Genomic DNA, 22456 nt, shown 5'->3' with positions numbered 1-22456 from the left:
TACACCAACCAACACAGGTAGTGAACGACTTGAATCATGCACTTCAGACCTTTACCTGGGGTTACATGGCCAGCACTCTAACCTACTGAGCTATCATGGCCCCTCACCTGAGGTTACATGGCCGGTACTCTAACCTACTGAGCTATCATGGCCCCCTCACCTGGGGTTACATGGCGGTACTCTGACCTACTGAGCTATCATGGCCCCCTCACCTGAGGTTACGTGGCCGGTACTCTTACCTACTGAGCTATCATGGCCCCCTCACCTGGGGTTACATGGCCAGCACTCTAACCTACTGAACTATCATGGCCCCCTCACCTGAGGTAACATGACAGTACTCTAACTGACTGAGCTATCATGGCCCCCTCACCTGAGGTCACATGGCCGGTACTCTGACCTACTGAGCTATCATGGCCCCCTCACCTGAGGTAACATGACAGTACTCTAACTGACTGAGCTATCATGGCCCCCTCACCTGAGGTCACATGGCCGGTACTCTGACCTACTGAGCTATCATGGCCCCCTCACCTGGGGTTGCATGGCCGGTACTCTAACCTACTGAGCTATCATGGCCCCCTCACCTGAGGTGACATGGCCGGTACTCTAACCGACTGAGCTAACATGGCCCCTCACCTGAGGTTACATGGCGGTACTCTGACCTACTGAGCTATCATGGCCCCCTCACCTGGGGTTACATGACAGTACTCTGACTGAGCTATCATGGCCCCCTCACCTGAGGTCACATGGCCGGTACTCTGACCTACTGAGCTATCATGGCCCCCTCACCTGGGGTTGCATGGCCGGTACTCTAACCTACTGAGCTATCATGGCCCCCTCACCTGGGGTTACATGGCCGGTACTCTAACCGACTGAGCTATCATGGCCCATCACCTGAGGTTACATGGCGGTACTCTGACCTACTGAGCTATCATGGCCCCCTCACCTGGGGTTACATGGCCGGTACTCTAACCTACTGCGCTATCATGGCCCGGTCACCTGAGGTTACATGGCGGTACTCTAACCTACTGCGCTATCATGGCCCGGTCACCTGAGGTTACATGGCCAGCACTCTAACCTACTGCGCTATCATGGCCCCTCACCTGAGGTTACATGGCCGGTACTCTAACCTACTGCGCTATCATGGCCCCCTCACCTGAGGTTACATGGCCGGTACTCTAACCTACTGCGCTATCATGGCCCCCTCACCTGAGGTTACATGGCCGGTACTCTAACCTACTGCGCTATCATGGCCCCTCACCTGAGGTTACATGGCCGGTACTCTAACCTACTGCGCTATCATGGCCCCCTCACCTGAGGTTACATGGCCGGTACTCTAACCTACTGCGCTATCATGGCCCCCTCACCTGAGTTGACATGGCCGATACTCTAACTGACTGAGCTATCATGGCCCCTCACCTGAGGTGTCATGGCCGATACTCTAACCTACTGCGCTATCATGGCCCGGTCACCTGAGGTTACATGGCCGGTACTCTAACCTACTGAGCTATCATGGCCCCCTCACCTGAGGTTACATGGCCGGTACTCTAACCGACTGCGCTATCATGACCCCTCACCTGAGGTTACATGGTCGGTACTCTAACCTACTGCGCTATCATGGCCCCCTCACCTGAGGTTACATGGCCGGTACTCTAACCTACTGAGCTATCATGGCCCCCTCACCTGAGGTTACATGGCCGATACTCTAACCTACTGAGCTATCATAGTCCCCTCACCTGAGGTGACATGGCCGGTACTCTAACCTACTGCGCTATCATGGCCCGGTCACCTGAGGTTACATGGCCAGCACTCTAACCTACTGCGCTATCATGGCCCCTCACCTGAGGTTACATGGCCGTACTCTAACCGACTGAGCTATGATGGTGCCTATTTCAAATAATGTGTAGCTCCTAGCAATTAAACAATATATATGTGTAGAAGAATTACACTTGGTGATAATGTCCATTGTAAATTTGGAGGAGTTCAGACGGCTCTGAATGTCAGCTTGTGGTTGACTAGTTCACATATTCCAGTGCTTATATTATGTACCTGTTTGAGAAGAGTTGCTTTTTTTTTTTAAATGAAGGAATTTTTATTTTTATTTTTTTGAAGTAGATATCTAGAAGATGATGTGATATTCATCAGTACTTTTCATTCATTACTCAAAGAATTATAACCGAAGTTTCCTCTGACCCCACCACCCAGGCATCAGACATACTACCTGAACAATGTCTAACGTCAGGTGTTGAGGCCAGAAGAAACTTGGGCTTAAGAGTAAGTGGTAATCAGTGATTACTTCTGAACTTTTTATTTTCTATAATTTCATGTTATCATCTAGCATGAGAATACCCTAGCTAGTGCATGATGGGAGTAGGTCATATTTTTTTGTAGTTTTAAGCATGGTATCATTTCCTGTCTATTGTTTCTCACATCATAGCCACCATTTCCTCTTTACTCCCTGCATGTTTTTGTGCTTTTTATGCCTGTATCAGCTTTTTCTCGTTCCATTTTGTAATCCATCAATCCTACAGTGGGAAGGGTAATAACCATAACAGGGATAGGTAACCATAGCAACCCTAGTTTAGTAAAAGACCAATAAGGTGAGCGGGTTCAGTAGCCCTAGTAACATAGTGGATAGGAAACCTTCGTAAGAGTCACGGAAGATGGCGGTGTTTCAGTCGCAGACCAACAAGGGGATACAGGCGCCGGGAGAGGATGGACCTGGCAGGGCAGCCGTCGTCACGGCGACCAAGAGACCGGATAGGAATGCTTCATCATCCCCCAGTTGGTCAACAGTTTGGTGTCTTCCATATGGGATTTCCGCTCAACTTTGGATTTTCCTCTGTGTTTGACGATCCTTTTGGACACTTTCATAGACCACCGGGGTAAACTTTTTCTAGATAGAATGTTGTTGTGTATAGTCTCCCTATATCTTCTGGTACTAAGGTCCTCGTCAGTTTGTACAGAGAATACATAGATACATTAATCACGTTCGCAGAATTTTCTTAAATTTCAAACTTTTCTTATATTTTCACTCTCTCAAAAATAAAGATATCAGTAATCTTTCATGTGTTTGTACAAAAAAAGCTCCAATAGTTTCTGAAATTCACATCCACAGAAAACGTCATAGTGACTGCTGGCTGCTCACTGTACCTTATACATTATATATATATTTATATACATATTTATGTGTGTGTGTGCATTAGCAAACTGCTAATCCATATTCAATGCTACCATCCAACTTTTGGCTAAATGCTAGAATATCGCAATACAAAATGTAGCATTCACGGAGGACTTGATACAACATTGCTGTTAGTGAACTGCTAGATTTTTATTTCCATAGTTAAGTGATTACTCTACAGTAGATGATCGATCATTGTAGCTGAGAGTAGATTGTACAGACCACGATAGCCTGTAGATAGTAGTGGAATGACGAAGTTTAGAATGTATTGTATAATATTTACTGATTTTAATTCATATTATTAGACACTTCTTCAAATCATTTTTACAAAAGAATTATCATAAATCAATATTACATGTGTTGTAATGATTGTAATTTAGTTAAAGTTGTTGACAAAATGTCCTCAAACAGTTAAAAACCTATTATTAGTGTGAATTTATAGTACAACCCCACCGAACTACATGTGATGTAGAATGTCCCATTCTGCACTCAGAATGAAATATTTAGTCAGGGTTTCTATGATTCCAGAAATTTTTGATTCTGGATATAACGAGGTAGTACATACCATGGTGTTTAAAAACTTACAGATAGCAGCATCAGAGTATATGTTCACGGTTTCAATATAAGTTAGATTTTCTTATCTGATTTGTGAGGCAGAGGACACTGTTTAATAGTTAAATTTCACTGAGCTTGAAATATTGTCCCAGCTGGAAATGGGCCGCAGGTATTAGTTTTTGCATAATGTGTGTAGTTCCTGTAAAATAGCAGTGACACATTTAAAATGATAAATTTGAAATTTGATCAATTCCAAAAGTTAGCATGCACAGTGAGGACTCGTACTAAACATCTCTATAATGTTTAAAGAATTTTGTTCCACATATAGCTCCTAGGAAATAGAGAAACAATCTACTTGGGTCAAAATCTAAAACAGCTGCTGGTGGGAATCTGAAACACCACATCAGATTTGAAATGTGTTATGAAGATTTACACTCGTTGCTAAACATGTCCGTCAGGTTCTATTTCCAGGAACTACAGATCCAAAAATAAATCCCTTTGAAAATTAACTGACGTGTTCAGCAAAATAAGTCAAAAGTTTTGGCAGTACATATCACATTGGGAACTTGACTGGATTTAAATGATTGTCACCATGGATTTCCTTGAAACTTTAGGCTATTTGCAGTATGAGTATTAATTGTGCATGCTACATTTGAACTTATTTGGATATTCAAGATAGCATCTGCCACAATTTTGTATTTTATTAATTAGTGAGTTATAGCATTTCATTAGCAGAAAAAGTGTCTTGATGCTTTAGGAATATGTTTAGTACAAGCTGAGCCTCTTTGTACAGGGTATAATATTTTGAATTTTATTGAATTTTAAAGATGACTGCATATGTTCAGTATGGGCTAAATATTAGCTGAGTGTCCCGTCTGGAACCTGTTTGATCCATCAAGACAATCTTATGGTATACTTTTGGTACCCTAAATTGATTGTTCTAGTCAAAATATTGAATGACATTCTCACTTTAAAAGGATAATTTCAAAAATTAGAATGAATTATAGAATGTGTTATCAGAAGAAGAAAATTGGAGATCAGATCCTCTGGGATCTCTCGATTTTATAGAAATCAAATTTTCCTGACTTTGATTAAGTTTCACATCAACATTTTCTTTAAATTTGACCAGGTAGTCTTGTTTATTTTCAAAATAAACTAAATGTTTCATTAAAGAATAACTACAAGACCAAAAATGCCACTTAACATGAATCAAAGAGAGTAGAGAGCTGTCATGTCGATGTTCAATTTACAGTAAACAGTTAATACTAGTGAGTCCCTTGTGGTTCTGCATCAGTATATAATATCATACAATATATATGTATCCCGTATGTAGACAGCATTGATCATCACCTTCATTACCTGGGTTAGCATGATAGAGTTATCTACCCTTGCATATAGATAGGAACCATTGGCACACCACTAAGAAACTGTCTGCTGCATCATTACGGTAGACTTGTTATGTACATTAATTATCATACCTACAAATAAAATGAAGTTGCTGCTACATTTTATTTTTTATTTTCACCTTTTGTTCCATTTTTGTGAGCTGAGCAACAATTTCATGTATGCAATTTGCAAAAGAAATATATTTCAAATTCTATTAATTTGTTATGATTTTCTGTATATAAAAAAAAAATTTCTGAAAGAAATACACTTTTACTTCTCCTAAACTACCTTCTTTCATTTGGCCAAGGAATTACTGACATGCAGCCATAAAAAATGTGCACCTGTAGTTACCTCCCCTCTGTGAGGATGTTGTGGATGTTGAATTATAAGCATGGGCCACTGTATATCCATCACCCTATATATACCACTCTGTGTCATATGAAACACCTAGAGTGGCACCACATGTGGTCATCAAAGTCAGAAAATTTGTTCAGTTAATTATTTCTGAAGTTTTTACCTAAAGTTGGGAAATGATTAAACATATTTTATAGGATAAAAAAAGTCCAAAATGGGATGGTGACCTCAGATTAAATTATCAGAATTTTGTCAGAAATGATATAGACTTTTGAATGTATTAATAGCTATTTTAACTGGTGAATGTTATCACAATACTCGAACAGTTAAAACCTCAGCATCTTATAGTACAGTGTATATTCATAGTACAGTTTATTTTTATAGGACAGTGTATTTTTATAGGACTGTATTTTAAAGTTCAATGTATTTAAATAGTACATTGTATTTTTTATGGAACAGTGTAATTTTATAGTGCAGTGTATTTACACTGTATATAGTACAGTGTATTTTCTAAGTACATTTTCATACTTCCTCATCAAAGTTTAGGATGGGTACTACTATACCAGAATCGCGTTGTCCAATCTGTTTGTCATCCATCGGTATTAGCCATTCTGTGACAGTTCATTTAACTCCTCAATTCATGTTTGGAATTGAAGTTGATTCTGATCCTCCTGTTGAAAATAAATAAAATTTAAATTCTTTTTACTGTAAAATGGGACTGGTACTTAGGTTATTAGACTAGATAATTTTTATGCAGGTATTATAATCACAATTCATTTTCCTGATCGTCATTTAAATGAAATATTGTAGTATTTAATACAAACAGAATGTAACGATTCTATATATCATGGTTAGACCTGTACTACTGCGCTTTACTCTGGTAACGTACTTGGGCTTTAATTACTCTGGTAATGTTTTTGGCTTTACTCTTGTGAAGTATTGCTGTTCTTGACTATGTTCCATAGCCTAGGTCTTCAATTCACGTTCAGTGATTTTTTTTCTCAACCATGTGTTAGAGAATTGAAAGCTTGCTTAATTTAATTTATTTTAATGCCTCCACTAGGGATTGACCCTGGGTTCTCTGGACTATTTGTATTATGATCAACTGATCATGTTAAAGAGAAGTTCTCTCTAGCCGAGAGGTATATAATGGCTAGTACTTACCATGGTTACATGATGTAGGTCTTCAGTTCATGTTCAGTGGAAGTCTTTCTCAACCATTTACCACAGGACTCCGACTTGTATATATCATAATTCTATATATAACTCAGGGCCTGTTCGTTAATGCGGACAAACAATTTCATCAGTTTTTAATTGGAATATTTCAAACATATATCTTGACGGGCCTGCAAATGTTAATACAGGCATTGGAAGTCTTAAAAGTCAAGGCTCATCTGAAAACAATATACATACTGTAAAATCACCAGGTCCAACTTTATTTCATAAACGAACAACACCGGTCCAACTGTTTGGACAGCAATAATGAAAACAGTCTCGGTTTAGGGTGACGCTAATCATCCACCTGAACCACAACAGATACGTACATATACAGTACTATAAACACATGGATTACATGATGTACATTTCACTGACTAGATCTTCAGTTGATCATTCAATTGAGCAATTACAAAGTATAAATTGATGTAAAACATTACAAAGTTTATATCGGACATGTAAGGGAGATACTAGGAGGTAGTTATACCTACATGAGAGTTTATAAAGGTTACACATCAACACTATCACACATTGTTGAGTATATCAACAAGGACTTCCAGTGTTCCATGTAAAAATCAGATTGTATGAGGAAGTCAAAGTAGAGTATTTGGCTTTTGCAAGTCTGAATGTGGAAAATATTTCAATCGAAGAAATGAAGTGTTTTTAAGCATAAAGGACAGCTGTTAGGAAGTGCTTTCTTGATTTTAGGGCAAACTTCTCGACAATGAACCATAAATCCTGCCTCATATTTCTTGGAAATCTCCTCAACCATGTATCATTTTGTCTGATTTTATCATCCGTAATCTTATCCAATGTTTGCTATTTCAGTTTTTTTCAAACAAGCACATCTTTTAGCGGGCCAAGTGGCCATGGTGGCCATGGTGGCCACGGCAACAACTTCAGGTCAACTTCCACATCAACAAAATATGTCAACGGAAAACGTGTGGTCACAAAAAAGTGGGTACATTTTGTTAAAATTTGTTTTAATTACTAGTAAGGCAAATTGTTTGAAATTATTTTAAATTTTAATTTCAATGCCTACTATTCATCAATATCATAATCTCAAAACCATACACATTCACTCTGAACCTTCAAATGAGTACAGTTTATTAATATCAGTTTGTTTAGTTCAAGGCATCAAAAGCTGACCAAAACTACTGACAGCGGTAGCTCTAATTAAAATGTTATGTTGGATCAAATTTTAAGAATTGTATTGGTCAATTTATTTCCCCTGTCAAAACTTGTTATTTTATTATGAAGCTTGTATTTAGGCCGAATTCCATAGTCTGTGTCTCAGGTATGGTTATCTTGTTGTGGTGAAGGAAAGAGTGACAGATACTATAAAATATTGTAATGTATATTTATAGAATTCTACAATAAAAAAAAATAAAAATGATTTTAAATGGCATGCTTCAATGATTCACTTTTATCTTCAATCAAAATATATAAGATGAGATCCTAGATGTACTGTCCACATGACAAAACATACAAGGATGACGATTCTGTGATGACAAAGACTTCGGAGAAATCCACTGAGAAGTTAACAATTTTCTGTTTGTAGAATCGTAGAACAGGGTAAGGAGACCGTCACGGTGGAGGAAGATGGTGTGCTCAAATCACATGTGGTGAACGGAGAGCCGCAGATGTTGGCCTACTGAGTGGGTATAGGGACCATGCCTCGGAACGCGGACGTGTTGTCATACGACGGAGGAGACTCAAGCCTTCTGTGTTACACTGTTCATATTATATATATATACTATTATATTATTATATATATTTATAAGGATTTCTGTGAACCTTCAATGAAGGCCCTAGATCTCTCATTTGGAATATACTGTTCTATGAGGTTCTGCACATCAATAAACACTGAATCTCCAAAGTGTATAAACCACTGTTCCTGTCTACTATCAGTTTTTATTTGTCAAAGAGTTTTAAAAACAATTTTAGATATCAGTTTTCAAAAACAAATATGTTGAATTAGTGGTCTGTTGGCAATAAATGATTTTCTTTCCCAGATTTTATTATGAGGCCTATACATGTGTATATATTATATGTATTGAAACACTGAAAGTCCCAGTACCGCCTTTAACATTCATAAACTACAGCTTGTTTTAATTCAACCCGAGTTAATAAGTGCTAGGTTAGTTTTGACCCGGTGCTTGTAAATGATTGTGTGGTGATTTGTATCACAGCTCTTGGGATACTCAAGAGGTCAGATTAGACAGGTTTTAATGCTTACATGACATTAATTCTTGATGATTTCTGGATCCACTGGAGAAGACAGAGCCACATGATGTACATATATAAGTGACGTTCATCGGTGTACACTGGTCCAAATGGGATATTTAGGGTTTCTGTGGTGTTTTATAATATCACTCAGCTTGTATAACTTGAGATACAGCTCCATAGGTTGTGATTCATGCTGCGATAAAATATTTGAAAATTGGTGGGGCGTTGTCATAGCATCATAATTGATAACCAGTCATGTTTCAGTTTTAATTTAGTTGTCACCACATAAGAAGCTTTGCTTTAGTTTTTTTTTTTTTTTTGAGAGTGTCTCATTCTTGTATCACATATTAATTCTAGGTATAATTTCAGTGTGTGGTGTTTTCAAGCTTCTTACTTTCAGTTTATGTAACAAGTTGAATATGCATACTGTCATTTGTTAGCTTTACATAATTACCTTATTGTACTGCCATCTTATTGACAAGTAAAAGTTTGTTATTACAAAGTTTTTTGGCAATATAATGACGGTGTCTACACAGGGTTACAACTTTGTAGATTAATACCTCATGAAATGATTTTAATTTTGCAAATCAAAACGAAACATTTTTTAGAAATTGAAAATTAATGATTTTAATTATGGTCTCCAATTTCAGTAGTTTTTAGCATGGATGGTTTAAAGGGATCTGAGGTGACAGTGATGGACATGGGTAGGTTTTTTACCTGACATAACAACTAGATATTAATTATTTATAATATAACATGGTGCAGATACTGGTGTACAACAATACCTTAAAAAGTATTTTTTGTGAATATTTACCGAAACAAAACATAATTTTTCACAGGTCCTTAAAAATCGGTAAATATTTTTTGTACTGAAAATTAATTCCATTAAAGTTTTCGTTATTTGGTAATACAGACAGAAATTGTTATCATAAACCCTGATAACTCAAAAGATTCTTCTTAACTCAAACCCCGATATACTTGGTTATCTCGAATACTCATGATATCTCGAAGTTTTTTCATGACCCACTGACTTCAAGATAAGGATCCACTCTTTATGTTTCTGTTTGAACTGGATTCCAGTAAATATTTTGTAGCGTATTAACATCAAAATTTCAGTGTTTTAGAAAATGAATATAGCATATGTGTATAGTATACTAATACCAGTTAGCAATGTTTCTCCAAGTTTAATATATTTTTGTGTTGTAGGGAGTTAGATTCTTTTTACCTTTTGTGCCATTGTTGTTACATAGCCTGTGTGTAGAATGTGTATAAATGGACTGGTCCAGTTTAGTCCACTGGAAAAGTTCCACGGACTTAACAGGTTGCTGTAAAAATACCTCTATACCCTGGTAAGCGCAATCATATGAATAAGTAATCTTGACTCTTCCCTTGAGGAATTGAAAACATGTACTTTTATAGTTAGCGCTTGATCAGTACCTCCAAGATAGTGCGACAAATAAGGCCTGTTTTGGGGGGAGTATCATTTATAAAATGGTTTTTTTTGTTGTTTTTTTCAAATAAATAAATAGAATAATTTCTATCTTGGTGTGAATTTGACAAGGTGTAGTGATAAATTAATAGATTTATTAAAGATAATCAAGGACACAGATTTCTTGATATCAGCTATTTTGTTTTGGAAATGTTAGGTATAATGATCGGACTAAAACAATTACGACCTGTCAATCATGTTGTTTAGTCCCATCATTTATCTAAATTGACCAGACTAACTGGTTGTCTGCTGTGGTGGCCAGACTAACTGGTTGTCTGCTGTGGTGGACACTGGTCAGTAGATATGCTGACCAGACAATATTGTAACTGAATGTTGTGAATTTAGATGTGTATATAAGAAATTGGAATTGTATACTAAGTATAGATGTACCTGATGTAAAAGAAGAAAGCTATTCATATTATATACATGTTCTAAGAAGGCGACCCACTTTGCAAAATTAAATGTGCAGATTTGTTTGTACCCACAACTAGAACCAAGGATATCCTGTAGTACATGATTTTTTTCCTTTCCAAGTGATATTGCTGTATTGTATTTATTGTCGATATGAATGCAATCTGAGTGACAGATAAAAAAGGTTAAGCTGTGATCCAGGTTGCATTTACATTTACAATCAATATGATTTGATGTGTTTAGTAGTTGTATATTATTTAAATTTCAGAAACTATTTTGAATAATCTGATGTCTCTAAAACTTAATTGGAGACCACATAATGTAGATATTGTCTCCTGTCACATGTATATACCTGTATTTGTATCTAATACGCAGTGAACTCTACCGAGTCTGGGTGCCAACAAAACTGAAGTTTAAATAAATGGGTCAGTAGCATGTCCATGTTTTAATCTTCCACACCTAAATATATATGTATTAGGCAAAGCTCACCCTTACCCTACCACCAAACATTCAATGACAGAAAAAATGTCTGGTGTTGGGCAAGGGGAAGCTTGTCTAATACTTGTGTACAGAGATAGGAAAGGGTATCCTGAATATGTATAACAGGACAATTGTAGCCTGTGGGAATCATTTTGGGATTCTTTCAAGGCTATGGTTTTTAATGATATGTTTGTATTTCTCCAAAGTTAACCCTGTATTACAGTTTGGTACCTCTGACAAGAGGATATGACTTATTACAGGGGTCCCTGTGGTTTTTTTTTTTTATTTCCATTTGATACAAAATCAGCAAGGGATTTGCTGGGTTGATAAGAATTTAAATATCACATATTGTATTAACATAATCACATCCATATCATAATTGTTTATTGTGATCCATACTTGTTTTCAGAATAAATGTTTTTCGTATAACGTGTCAGTTTGTATGTATGTTCAGATCTTGTTCTGTTATTTCAGAATAAAGAGTTGCTATGTTTTTTATGTCTATTATCTGTGTTTTATATTAAAATATCTGTCAAATTATGGCTATATGTGGATATCAGGTAAAATTGGCCAACAATTTTCCTACACCAGAGACCTATATACCTGACATATATGACTATTATTTATTTCACTGCTAACACCTCCTTTAGGACATTTTTCTCTCAAATTGCTGTCAAAGTAGAGTACAAAGTTTGGTGTGAACGAGACCTCTTTTCATTATACTTTTCCTTTTACACAAAAATTTCAGTATTGCTATAGGGAATCGATCCCACAGAAACCACGTTTGGTTCCAAGATAACTAATTAAAGATGAAAGGTTAAAGATACAAGATGGACACCTGGCAGCCATCTTGGATTTTGAAAGTAGAAGTTTGTTAGCGCTCTTCCTCAAACATAACTGACGGATCTGATATATATATATATATATATGTTCCCAAAGTTCTTAGTATTTGAGAGTGTCTCATTCTTGTATCACATATTAATTCTAGGTATAATTTCAGTGTGTGGTGTTTTCGAGCTTCTTACTTTCCGTTTATGAAACAAGTTGAATATGCATACTGTCATTTGTTAGCTTTACATAATAACCTTATTATACTGCCATCTTATTGAAAAAGTAACATTTTGGCATTACAAAGATGTTTGGCAATATACAATTGACAATGTCTACAGGAATATTTCAGCTGTAAAAACAGCATCGCAGTTGTAAATATCCAGTCTTAGCAGATTACATCAGTGAAGTTTCAAACAGTTTGGATGAAAAACAGTCTACAATCAAAGGGACATAACTGCAATATAAAGATACAAAGATATAGGTGCAAAGCAGTGACATACGTTTCATGAAATTCGGATAAATCTTTAAGATGAGTTGCCCAGATAAGATTCATAACTGCTGTATAGACGAATAAAATTTTATTTACAAGCTATTTAAGTTATTACAACATACATGTATATACAAAGTTGATCTCCTTCCAGCATTAATCCAAGCAACAGACGATGATAGTAGACTTACAAGTTGAAAACAATATTTAAAGTGACATGTTCATGCAACCAACATAATTTTAAAGTCGGGTTCGAATTCCTTACCAGACATGAAAATCTTTCGCTGGATCTAATATGATTTGCACATGTTTGAATAAATCACAAATTGTATTTAAAAAAAAAAAAACAGATATTTGTTGTGTAACAGTGAAAATCTCATTGTTATATGCACATTTAAATGATCATAATATACAAAGTGAGCATTTGTCTATAAAAACTGACAATCAGAACCAGCGAAAGGAACTTTATAATGCAAGTTTCCACAATCAATGACGATGGTAGCCATGATTTATACCACTTGAGTCTTGGACCAAGTTTGCACAGGAAAGGTCGTATTTGAGAGGACTCGCATTCGTTATGTTTTCTGTCTCCACATAAGCAATGGAAAGGTACTAAATACATTTTTTTATATGGGGTAGAGCTATTTTGATGGCTATCCACTTTGTATATATATCAACTGTCTCATTCTTTCATCTGAAATTAATTCAAGTCCAGCAATTGTTGTAAATGAATATATTAAGCAAAAACAAAATGGATCATTTTCAAATTTTGAGGACCGTGTACAATTTTAGTTGCTACCCTAACAAACATGCAGATCTCCCGCCCTATTGGTTTGTATATATATGTATTTCAGCTTCACCTGGGAATAATATCTTCACATCCCATAGGACAGTTATAGTGTCACGTGCTGACTTCTCTAAATCTCATTGGACAGTTAGTGTCACGTGGTGACCTCTATACATCCCATTGGACAGTTATAGTGTCACGTGGTGACCTCTACATGCCATTGGACAGTTACAGTGTCACGTTGTGACATCTACATGCCATTGGACAGTTATAGTGTCACGTGGTGACTTCTACATCCCATTGGACTGTTACAGTATCACGTTGTGACATCTACATGCCATTGAACAGTTATAGTGTCACGTGGTGACCTCTCTACATCCCATTGGACTGTTACAGTATCACGTGGTGACCTCTCTACATCTCATTGGACAGTTACAGTGTCACGTGGTGACCTCTCTACATCCCATTGGGCAGTTGTAGTGTCACGTGGTGACCTCTATACATGCCATTGGACAGTTACAGTGTCACGTGATGACCTCTCTACATCCCATAGGACAGTTACAGTGCCACGTGGTGACCTCTCTACATCCCATTGGACAGTTACAGTATCACGTGGTGACCTCTCTACATCTCATTGGACAGTTACAGTGTCACGTGGTGACCTCTATACATCTCATTGGACAGTTACAGTGTCACGTGGTGACCTCTCTACATATCATCGGACAGTTACAGTGTCACGTGGTGACCTCTCTACATGCCATTGGACAGTTACAGTGTCACGTGGTGACCTCTCTACATCTCATTGGACAGTTACAGTGTCACGTGGTGACCTCTACATCCCATTGGGCAGTTATAGCGGCACGTGGTGACATCTCTACATGCCATTGGACAGTTACATTGTCACGTGGTGACCTCTCTACATCCCATTGGACAGTTACAGTGTCACGTGGTGACATCTCTACATCCCATTGGACAGTTACAGTGTCACGTGGTGACCTCTCTACATCTCATTGGACAGTTACAGTGTCACGTGGTGACCTCTCTACATGCCATTGGGCAGTTATAGTGGCACGTGGTGACATCTCTACATGCCATTGGGCAGTTACATTGTCACGTGGTGACCTCTCTACATCCCATTGGACAGTTACAGTGTCACGTGGTGACATCTCTACATCCCATTGGACAGTTACAGTGTCACGTGGTGACCTCTCTACATCTCATTGGACAGTTACATTGTCACATGGTGACCTCTCTAAATCCCATTGAACGGTTGGCCACCTACACTCTTCTATATACTTCGCTCCAAGGTTAGATATAACTCGAGCACAAAATGCGATACACCGCTGTGGACAATATGGATTGAAAAAAAAATCATTCTATGTGTATACATAAACTTCAAAAATTCGTTACAACTTCCACTCCACAAACGTACTGTTTCATATATATATTGTCTCTTAAGAAATCGTTGCAAATATAAGAAAAACTGCTAGTGAGTTAGGCAAGTCCCAACCTGAAAGCCGGCTTATATTTGAAAAGGCAACACAGCATGTGTACCAACTCTTAAGGCTTAAGGCTCTGTGCATTGGATTTCTAAAATGCAAAATTCCATGAAGAGTTAACTTTGAATTTGGTTGCACGTGCGCACGTGTGTCCACGACTAGAATGACAAAGACTTTATTTGAGTACGCGTACGTACCTGCTCTCTGGCGCGTGCCCATAATGTCTCCCATATAATTTGAATAAAAGACAGAACACCAGTACGGAAACATTCTAAGTACGTATACCTAAGGGACAACTATTTCCCGCTATTATCCGAACCGTGAAAAATATCTAAATATTACCACGGTTCCTACCTTCATGGATTTACGATAATACATTGTATGCACTATCAATTCCCATGTAGTAATTACAAAATTACAGTCTTAGAATATTTTGTCAGAGTTTATCAAACCTACCATTTAAAATAGACGATTATATATAAATAGAAGGGGACCTTATAATAACAGTAGATCGTTGAGATCTTCCATTGCCACATTACGAAAGTCTGAGGTATAATATGATCTTACAACTTCCTCCAAAGACTGCCTTGGCCAGCTGATAACTGCCAGATTCAACATGAAGAACTTTACACTGACAATAATGTAGAGGAGATTCCAACTCTTAGATTATCTTCCCCTTGTTTGAAACTTCAATTTTAATATTCTAGAGACGGGATCAGTCAAACACTCGGCAGACACACCCATCTCTCACATGTATCCTATGTATGTCACTTTACATAGTTAAGATGTTAACAGTGCAAAGTCAAATATCTTCATGATGCATGTCCACCACTGAAAGGCCGAAAGGCCCCGCAATGTAAGTTTAAACCTGTTGATAATGATATCGGTTTGTATGGATGGAGAGAATATAAATGGTAGGGTGTTGGGAGGTGTCCTCAGATGTTTAGTGTACGAGAGTTGATTATGAAGACAATATTAAGTTTTTAATATCGTTTCCCTTCCCTATCATAGCAACTAAGTATAACTACACATTTTCAATTATAACACGTGGAATGAACTAAATTTGATTTAATAATAAACAAGATTGTTTGTCTCTCAACAAAGTAAAATCTACTCGCGGGTAGCTTTCGGCGACATATAAATTCATAAATGTATAATTTATCCAACTACTCCATTTAATAAGACTAAAATGTAAAGCGCAAACATGTTCGAAATTGCATTCAACTGCTATATAAGCTTCAGTACGCTTGTGCCGAGAAAGATTTTAGAAATAACCAAAAGGTTTGTTATCAATGATGAACCCCTCAATGTTTTGATGTGATATATTTGTTGAGCGATATATCGATAGTTACAGAAACATTAAAACCAGATATTTCAATATCAAATTATTTGTATTAGATCAAATGACCTAATTTATAATAGGGGTATATAATTAGAAACTATAGCATTTATAGAGCTTATCTAAAATATCTTTTCATCTGAATAAGAATAAGATAATTGTATTAGTGTTTATCTATGTCGCGCCAGGCTTGTTTTTTTCAAATGATCAAAATAGTGTTGTCGCAAAAATTTCCATTGTAAAAACGATTATTTATATTCATGTAAAACCATATAAACTGTATTTTTTGTTTTCTTCGTGTTGTTTTTTTACGAAAAAAAATTGCACGACATAGATAAGCACTGATACAATGATATTATTGTAACTGTTTCACACAAAAAAAAAACTTGTTAGATTAGCTTTAGTTTTTCATTACACACCAACTGTTGTGAGAAGGCGTGTAAGTTAACAAGACTTAGGTATGTTCCATGTGCGTCTTGATACAGACGACCCGGTTACCTGTGCACGTGCGTTGCCATTTAGACCAGACGTCTGCTGATAAACACCAGACCAGTCATTTATTGATAGCAAATAGTTGGCATAAATATAATAATTATATAACTCTAATAATTATTTACTCTATTATGATTCGGTTATTATATTTGATGATGTTGGATATTTATGCTGGCGTAATATTGGGACTGGTACAAGGACGTTTTCATTTTGCGGTCCATACGGACGGACCAGTTGTATGGAGGGTTAAAAGGGACATAAGTCAAACATACTATTTTCAATCTTTTTTCTTACTTTTTTTTACTTTTCTAATTGCAACTTCTCATTATTTGTCATTACTGATTTATTTCTCACAATTTTAATGCTTCATTTTACGTTATTACTATTTTGAATTCAAAACTCTTTATTTTAACATTTAATCTTCAATTGTGCATTTTTTTTTTTTTTTTTACTGTTGTTAAGATTTTATATTTAAACTTTAAAGTTCTCTAATTTTACAACTTGTAAAATAACTATTTTTGCTAGAACATGTTACATGAAAGATGAAAACTAAAAATGAAGAGAGAAAGAAAGGGGAAAAAGTAAGAAATAGAAAGTTAGAATTATGTCCCAAAAAACCCTTATGCAATTTTTCATCTTCATTCTATCGCCAGAGGGTGCTCAAATCAATCGCTTCGAAAGTAAGGATTACTCCCTACAGCAGCCATGGCAACAGTGACTCTCAAATTCCTACCAATGCCCGACTGAAACACTTCATCATTGTTTGGATTAAGCTTTGGCCATAAATTATACACTCACTGCTTTTTATCCTTAATATTCAAAATAATATCAATATTAGGCTATATCCTCAGATGATAAAATCCTAGTTTTAAAAAAGTGTTTACGACACTGAGCCCGTTTTTTCGTGTCTGCTCCGGTTGGCAGTAGGCCAAGAGCTCGAAGTACTAGACTGGTTTTCGTAGTTCCACATATCATACAGCAATCTAATTAAAATCTAGATGGTCATTCTCACTACGTTACATGAGAAACGTGTAGTGATAATGACCATCTAGATTTTAATTAGATTGATCATACAGCGCCCGTACTGCCAGTTCCAAGACTTCGGATATAACGGTTAACTGTTAGACTTCCATCAACCGATGATTTTGCCGAATATTGATACAATATATTAAATTGTAAATTTCATTTCGGGACTTTCCCCATAGTTCAAAGTCAGTATCAAGCGTCTTTGTTTTGTCAGTGGTCCGTGTCAAGCAAATTGGGAGATTGTCTAATTTTTTTTATTCGAAAACTTCTTCAGCAGTGTTGGGAATCACTAATAAGTTCATTATCAATCATCATCATATCGATAATTGATCGATCATGAATATAACTTTAGGGAAATATCTTATTACCCATGTAATTTAATATCAAGAACAGGTGAGCGAGTTATCTCCCTTTTTCTATCACAGATGAAAATGAAGTAATTACCAAGTTTTAAATTATTTATGTGAATTTGACAAATAATTCATGTAAAGGAAGCTTAATAATGCATAATAAATTTTTATTTTATTTTTAAATAACTTTTTCAACCTTTTATCAGGTAGCAGTGTACACCAGTTTGCCCTGGAGTTTCTGAAAATTAAGTGGCAAATTATCTCTTACTCTTATATATATTTGCTTTGTTATTTGTTAGCTTTGTTTATCACCCTTTGAATAGCCAGCTGAGTCAGTTTGAGGCAGGGTCACCTTGTAGTAGTTAGTGACTACCTCTGAACAACATGCAGGAGACCTGTCTGTCCACAAGCCATCCAGGAAATGGAGCTTACCAAGCAAAATAAATAATATTTTCTTTTCAAATAAATGATTTAAACTTCTTGTAAGGTAGCAGTGTAGACCAGTTTGCCAAGATTCTAAAAAATAAGTAGCATCTTTAAGTCTGAGGCTGGGTCTCCTTGTAGTAGTTGGTGACTACCTGACTGAACAACATACAAGAGGCCCATTGCATGCCATCCAGAACAAAAAGGGTAAAGTGGTCTTGTCCAAAGACATAACCATGACAGCACATACCGGACTGATTGTCAGCTTCCATTTTCTTCTGCAGGATAACTGTTCAAACTATACTTCTTCTATATATATAATACTATATACTTGGTGTATTTGGTTTAACGTCCTATTAACTGCTAAGTTCATTTAAGGACGTGTCAGGTTTAGAGGTGGAGGAAAGCCGGAGTACCAGGAGAAACACTACCGGCCTACGGTCAGTACCATGGTCAGTTAACTTCCAACGTAGGTTTTGAACTAGCAACCCAGAGGTGGATAGCTAGTGATATTAAGTGTCATGACACCTTAACCACTCGGCCCCTCAATAATAAATAATTAACTATCTTACAGTGGCAATAGTACCAAAGAAGTGAAAATTGTGGAAAATTTGTTTCTTAATATCTAAATGGCTTGAAATTGAGAGAGTACTTCTACAAAATGAAATGAAAACCATATTTTATGCAAAGTCTCAAAAACATTTTAATGAATTTTTTTTTAAGTAGAACAGAGGATAATTACTTGCGGTCTAAGGCCTGCAATTTCAGTACCTGTTTAAAACTTTTTAATTTTTATTTGTTACAGTTGCAATTGTAAAAGATGTGAAAATAAAAGAAAATGGTGTTATCCCAATATCAAAATAGTTTGATATTGAGAAAATAGTTCTACAATATGAAATTAAAACCAGATTTTATGTAAAGTTTCAAAATCCTGAATTTGTTTCTTCAGTAGAATATAGAGGGAAATTAACTGCAGTCTTTGGCCAACAATTTGTAACACCCTTCCTAATGTAAATGGTTGCATATGGTGGTGTTGGCCTAAAAAAAGAAACATATAAACTATTTACATGTACACTAGTCCTACTGTAGTGTTACTGTATTTCCCCTGTGTGGAGATGACATTATGAAGAAGACTATCTTGTAGAATGGTTATCATTAAATCCTGGTCATTGTTTGAATTTGTCAAATAATTTTCTATAATACCTTTATATAAGTAAAGTTTAAATTCAAAAGATAAAAAAAAAAATACTTTGTTCCCCAACATTGAATTTAACATAGTGCAACACAGTAAATACATAATAGTTCCAAAAACTTAAGTATAAATTTGTCAGAATTGGTGTCTTGCACATTGTTTTCTTTGGTATATGTAAGCGAAAGGTTGAAATATGTCGGAATGATATTTCAAAATTTACCACTTGCTACCTATGTGCAGATGAAATTTTGGAGAAAAACTATTTTGTAAAATAGTGATAACAAAATATTAGCAATTCTTTAATTTTGACAAGTAGTTTTCTATTATACCTTTTGTAATAAGTTGAAACTGATTACAAATTCAAAAGACAAAACAAAACTACAACATGGTTCCACACCCTAAATTAGTTAATTAACTTATGTGATATAACAATCAACATAATTTTAGTAAAATTTTCTCAGAACAGGTTTCTCGCACATGGTTTTCTTTGGCACATGTAAGCAAAGGGTTGAAATATGTTGATGTGGAACTGATAATAAAGCAACTTATAGATATTTGAAAATTTACTAATTCATGAAATTTCAAAGTAACCTATTTTGTAAAATTGTGATAGCTAAAACCTGGTAACTCTTTGATTTTGTCAAATAATTTTCTATCTGATAATTTTTTGTAATAAATTGAAATTGATTTAATTTTAAAAGATAAAAAAAAATGCATGACATCTTTCTATACACCCAAAGCAACAGAATTTTTCCTAATGCAACATAATAATTGACAATATTTTAGCTTAAAATTTGTCAGAACAGCTTTCTTGCATATTGCTTTCTTTGGTGCATAAAAGTGAAGGGTTTAAATATATTTGAAAACTTATTTCATTTATTAATCTATGGAACAGATCAGAGACCTGTATATAGGTCTCTGAACAGATGATATAATTTGACACTGTCAAAATTTAAAGCTTTAGAACATATCTATATTTCATTAAGAATTTGAGAAAAAAACTTTTATTACTGAAAAAGAATTATTTAATATACTGCTAGTGTGTACTGAAGTACAGTCATGTACAGTATACGTAGTTCCTTGAAAGTTCGTGTCATTGTAAGCTAATATGTACGAGATATGATTCTCGAAATGTCGTTGCTCCACAACATAAACAAATATCAGCTGATCAAGACATCAAAGCATAAACTAACGACACAGTAATTTAATTAAACAAACAATACAGACATTAACTATTACATATTTAAACGTCGCCTGTCTCTAAAACGTTAATTAACACATAACATTTACACTAGACCTAGGAAACCTATTGGAAACCTACGACTCCGTAAGAGATTAGATTTGTTATCGAAAAGATGAACGCTGGTCTAGCTGATTGACCCACTTTCGTCACAAAAGTTGAGCGATGTCGTAAAACAACACGGAAAAATCGTCAAAAACAAACATTTTATTGGTACACAAACGGTGTGTCAATACTAATAATTACATATCTAATAAGCACAATGCCTAGAATTTAACCGTTTTGATAAAATCATAATATGAAGTTACCAGTCGGTGGTTGTTGGGGAGCGCCCCGTGATTATATATTTATGTTTAGATTTTACTGCCCCCTGGTGTTAGAATAGTTGGGGAAAATGCGTCAAGGTTTTTTGGGACATAATTCTGAAACTCTTACATTGTTGTTGTGAAACAAAATATACTTAAATAACCAAATAGGAAAAGAAGAAAATGCGATATTAAACCACTAAATTTGAAAACCATAAAACTATCAAGCAGAAACTGAAAAAATGACATATTAAATCAAAGTTTTTGGTCACAAAATAGAAATAGCCGACTAATATCTAAAATTGTTAAACACAATTTTACTTAGTTTATAGCATCAGTCTGCAGCAATAGGAATATGAAACAAAGAAACACAAACTATCTACCGCTGAATAAAAGAAATTTAATATCAACACTTATCACGATGTAAAAATAAAGAAATGAAAAAATAAAAGATAAAGGAACAATAATCAAAACAATAAGTTAAATGGTTAAACAAACAAGAAAAGTTAAACATATAATTATGTCCCTTTTAACCCTCCATACAGTTGGACCGATGTTGTTAGTTTATCGACCTGATTTTATAGTTTTCAGTCGAGCCTTGATCAAGTCTTCCAAGGTCTGTATTTGCAGGTCCGTCAAGATTTATATTTTTTCAAATATTACATTTAAAAACTGACAAACCAGTTTGTCCGCATAAACGAACAGGCCCCTAGTGACATGGTCAACCTTAAAGTGTTTTCAAATACAGCTCGGATTATGCATCATTGATAAGAAACAACGCCAAGGTATCCATGAATTTGACAATATCTAAAATTTAGGAATTGGTATGACTTGATTTAAAGTTTAGTATTTAAAGAAGAAATGATAGTTATGCACAAAATTTTACTTCGATTAAATATAACTCATACTCCCGTTGCCGATGTATGAAATATAAGCTTACAGTTTTGTAATGGGAATTGAGTCGGGATCGGGGTCAGCGTACAAGACTTCACCTCCACACAAACATTTGTAGGACTACTACCAAATGGGTTTCTGCTTAGAGATTATATATTATCGAACTTTCAAAATCGTTTAACTAATATGAACCCTTTTGAAATAATATAAGAATACATGTTTATACCATTTTTTTTCTTTTAAAGCCTAATAAAGCATTCAATGTTATGTCCTCATTTATAATTGATTTTTGTT

The 22456-nt window shown here is 35.6% G+C and overlaps 1 protein-coding gene and 1 long non-coding RNA gene across 10 annotated transcripts in view; one reads left to right on the top strand and one right to left on the bottom strand.

The window, feature by feature from the left end:
- LOC117343691 (dnaJ homolog subfamily B member 6-like) overlaps positions 1 to 10428 on the top strand; it is a 64259-nt gene extending 53831 nt beyond the window's left edge. For 7 of the 9 annotated variants that reach the window (XM_033906160.1, XM_033906154.1, XM_033906155.1 and 4 more), the window contains exons 6-8: positions 2676 to 2882; positions 7517 to 7645; positions 8250 to 10428. In XM_033906160.1, the coding sequence (XP_033762051.1) occupies positions 2676 to 2882; positions 7517 to 7645; positions 8250 to 8346 (433 nt within the window). In that variant the 3' untranslated portion in view covers positions 8347 to 10428. The remainder of the gene's footprint in view (positions 1 to 2675; positions 2883 to 7516; positions 7646 to 8249) is intronic. The other 2 variants (XM_033906162.1, XM_033906161.1) reach the window with 1 other exon arrangement.
- A 7-nt stretch (positions 10429 to 10435) lies between these two features.
- Positions 10436 to 11795, bottom strand: LOC117343694. The gene is made up of 2 exons (XR_004536062.1): positions 10671 to 11795; positions 10436 to 10640 (listed from the first exon to the last, which is right to left on the bottom strand). It is a non-coding gene; the product is annotated as an uncharacterized LOC117343694 (long non-coding RNA).
- Positions 11796 to 22456: the final 10661 nt, after the last annotated feature.

Source organism: Pecten maximus, chromosome 15 (assembly GCF_902652985.1).
Source record: "Pecten maximus chromosome 15, xPecMax1.1, whole genome shotgun sequence".
NCBI classification, from domain to species: domain Eukaryota; kingdom Metazoa; phylum Mollusca; class Bivalvia; order Pectinida; family Pectinidae; genus Pecten; species Pecten maximus.
The sequence above is the reverse complement of the archived record's forward strand: the minus strand, read 5'-3'. Positions and strand labels throughout refer to the sequence as shown.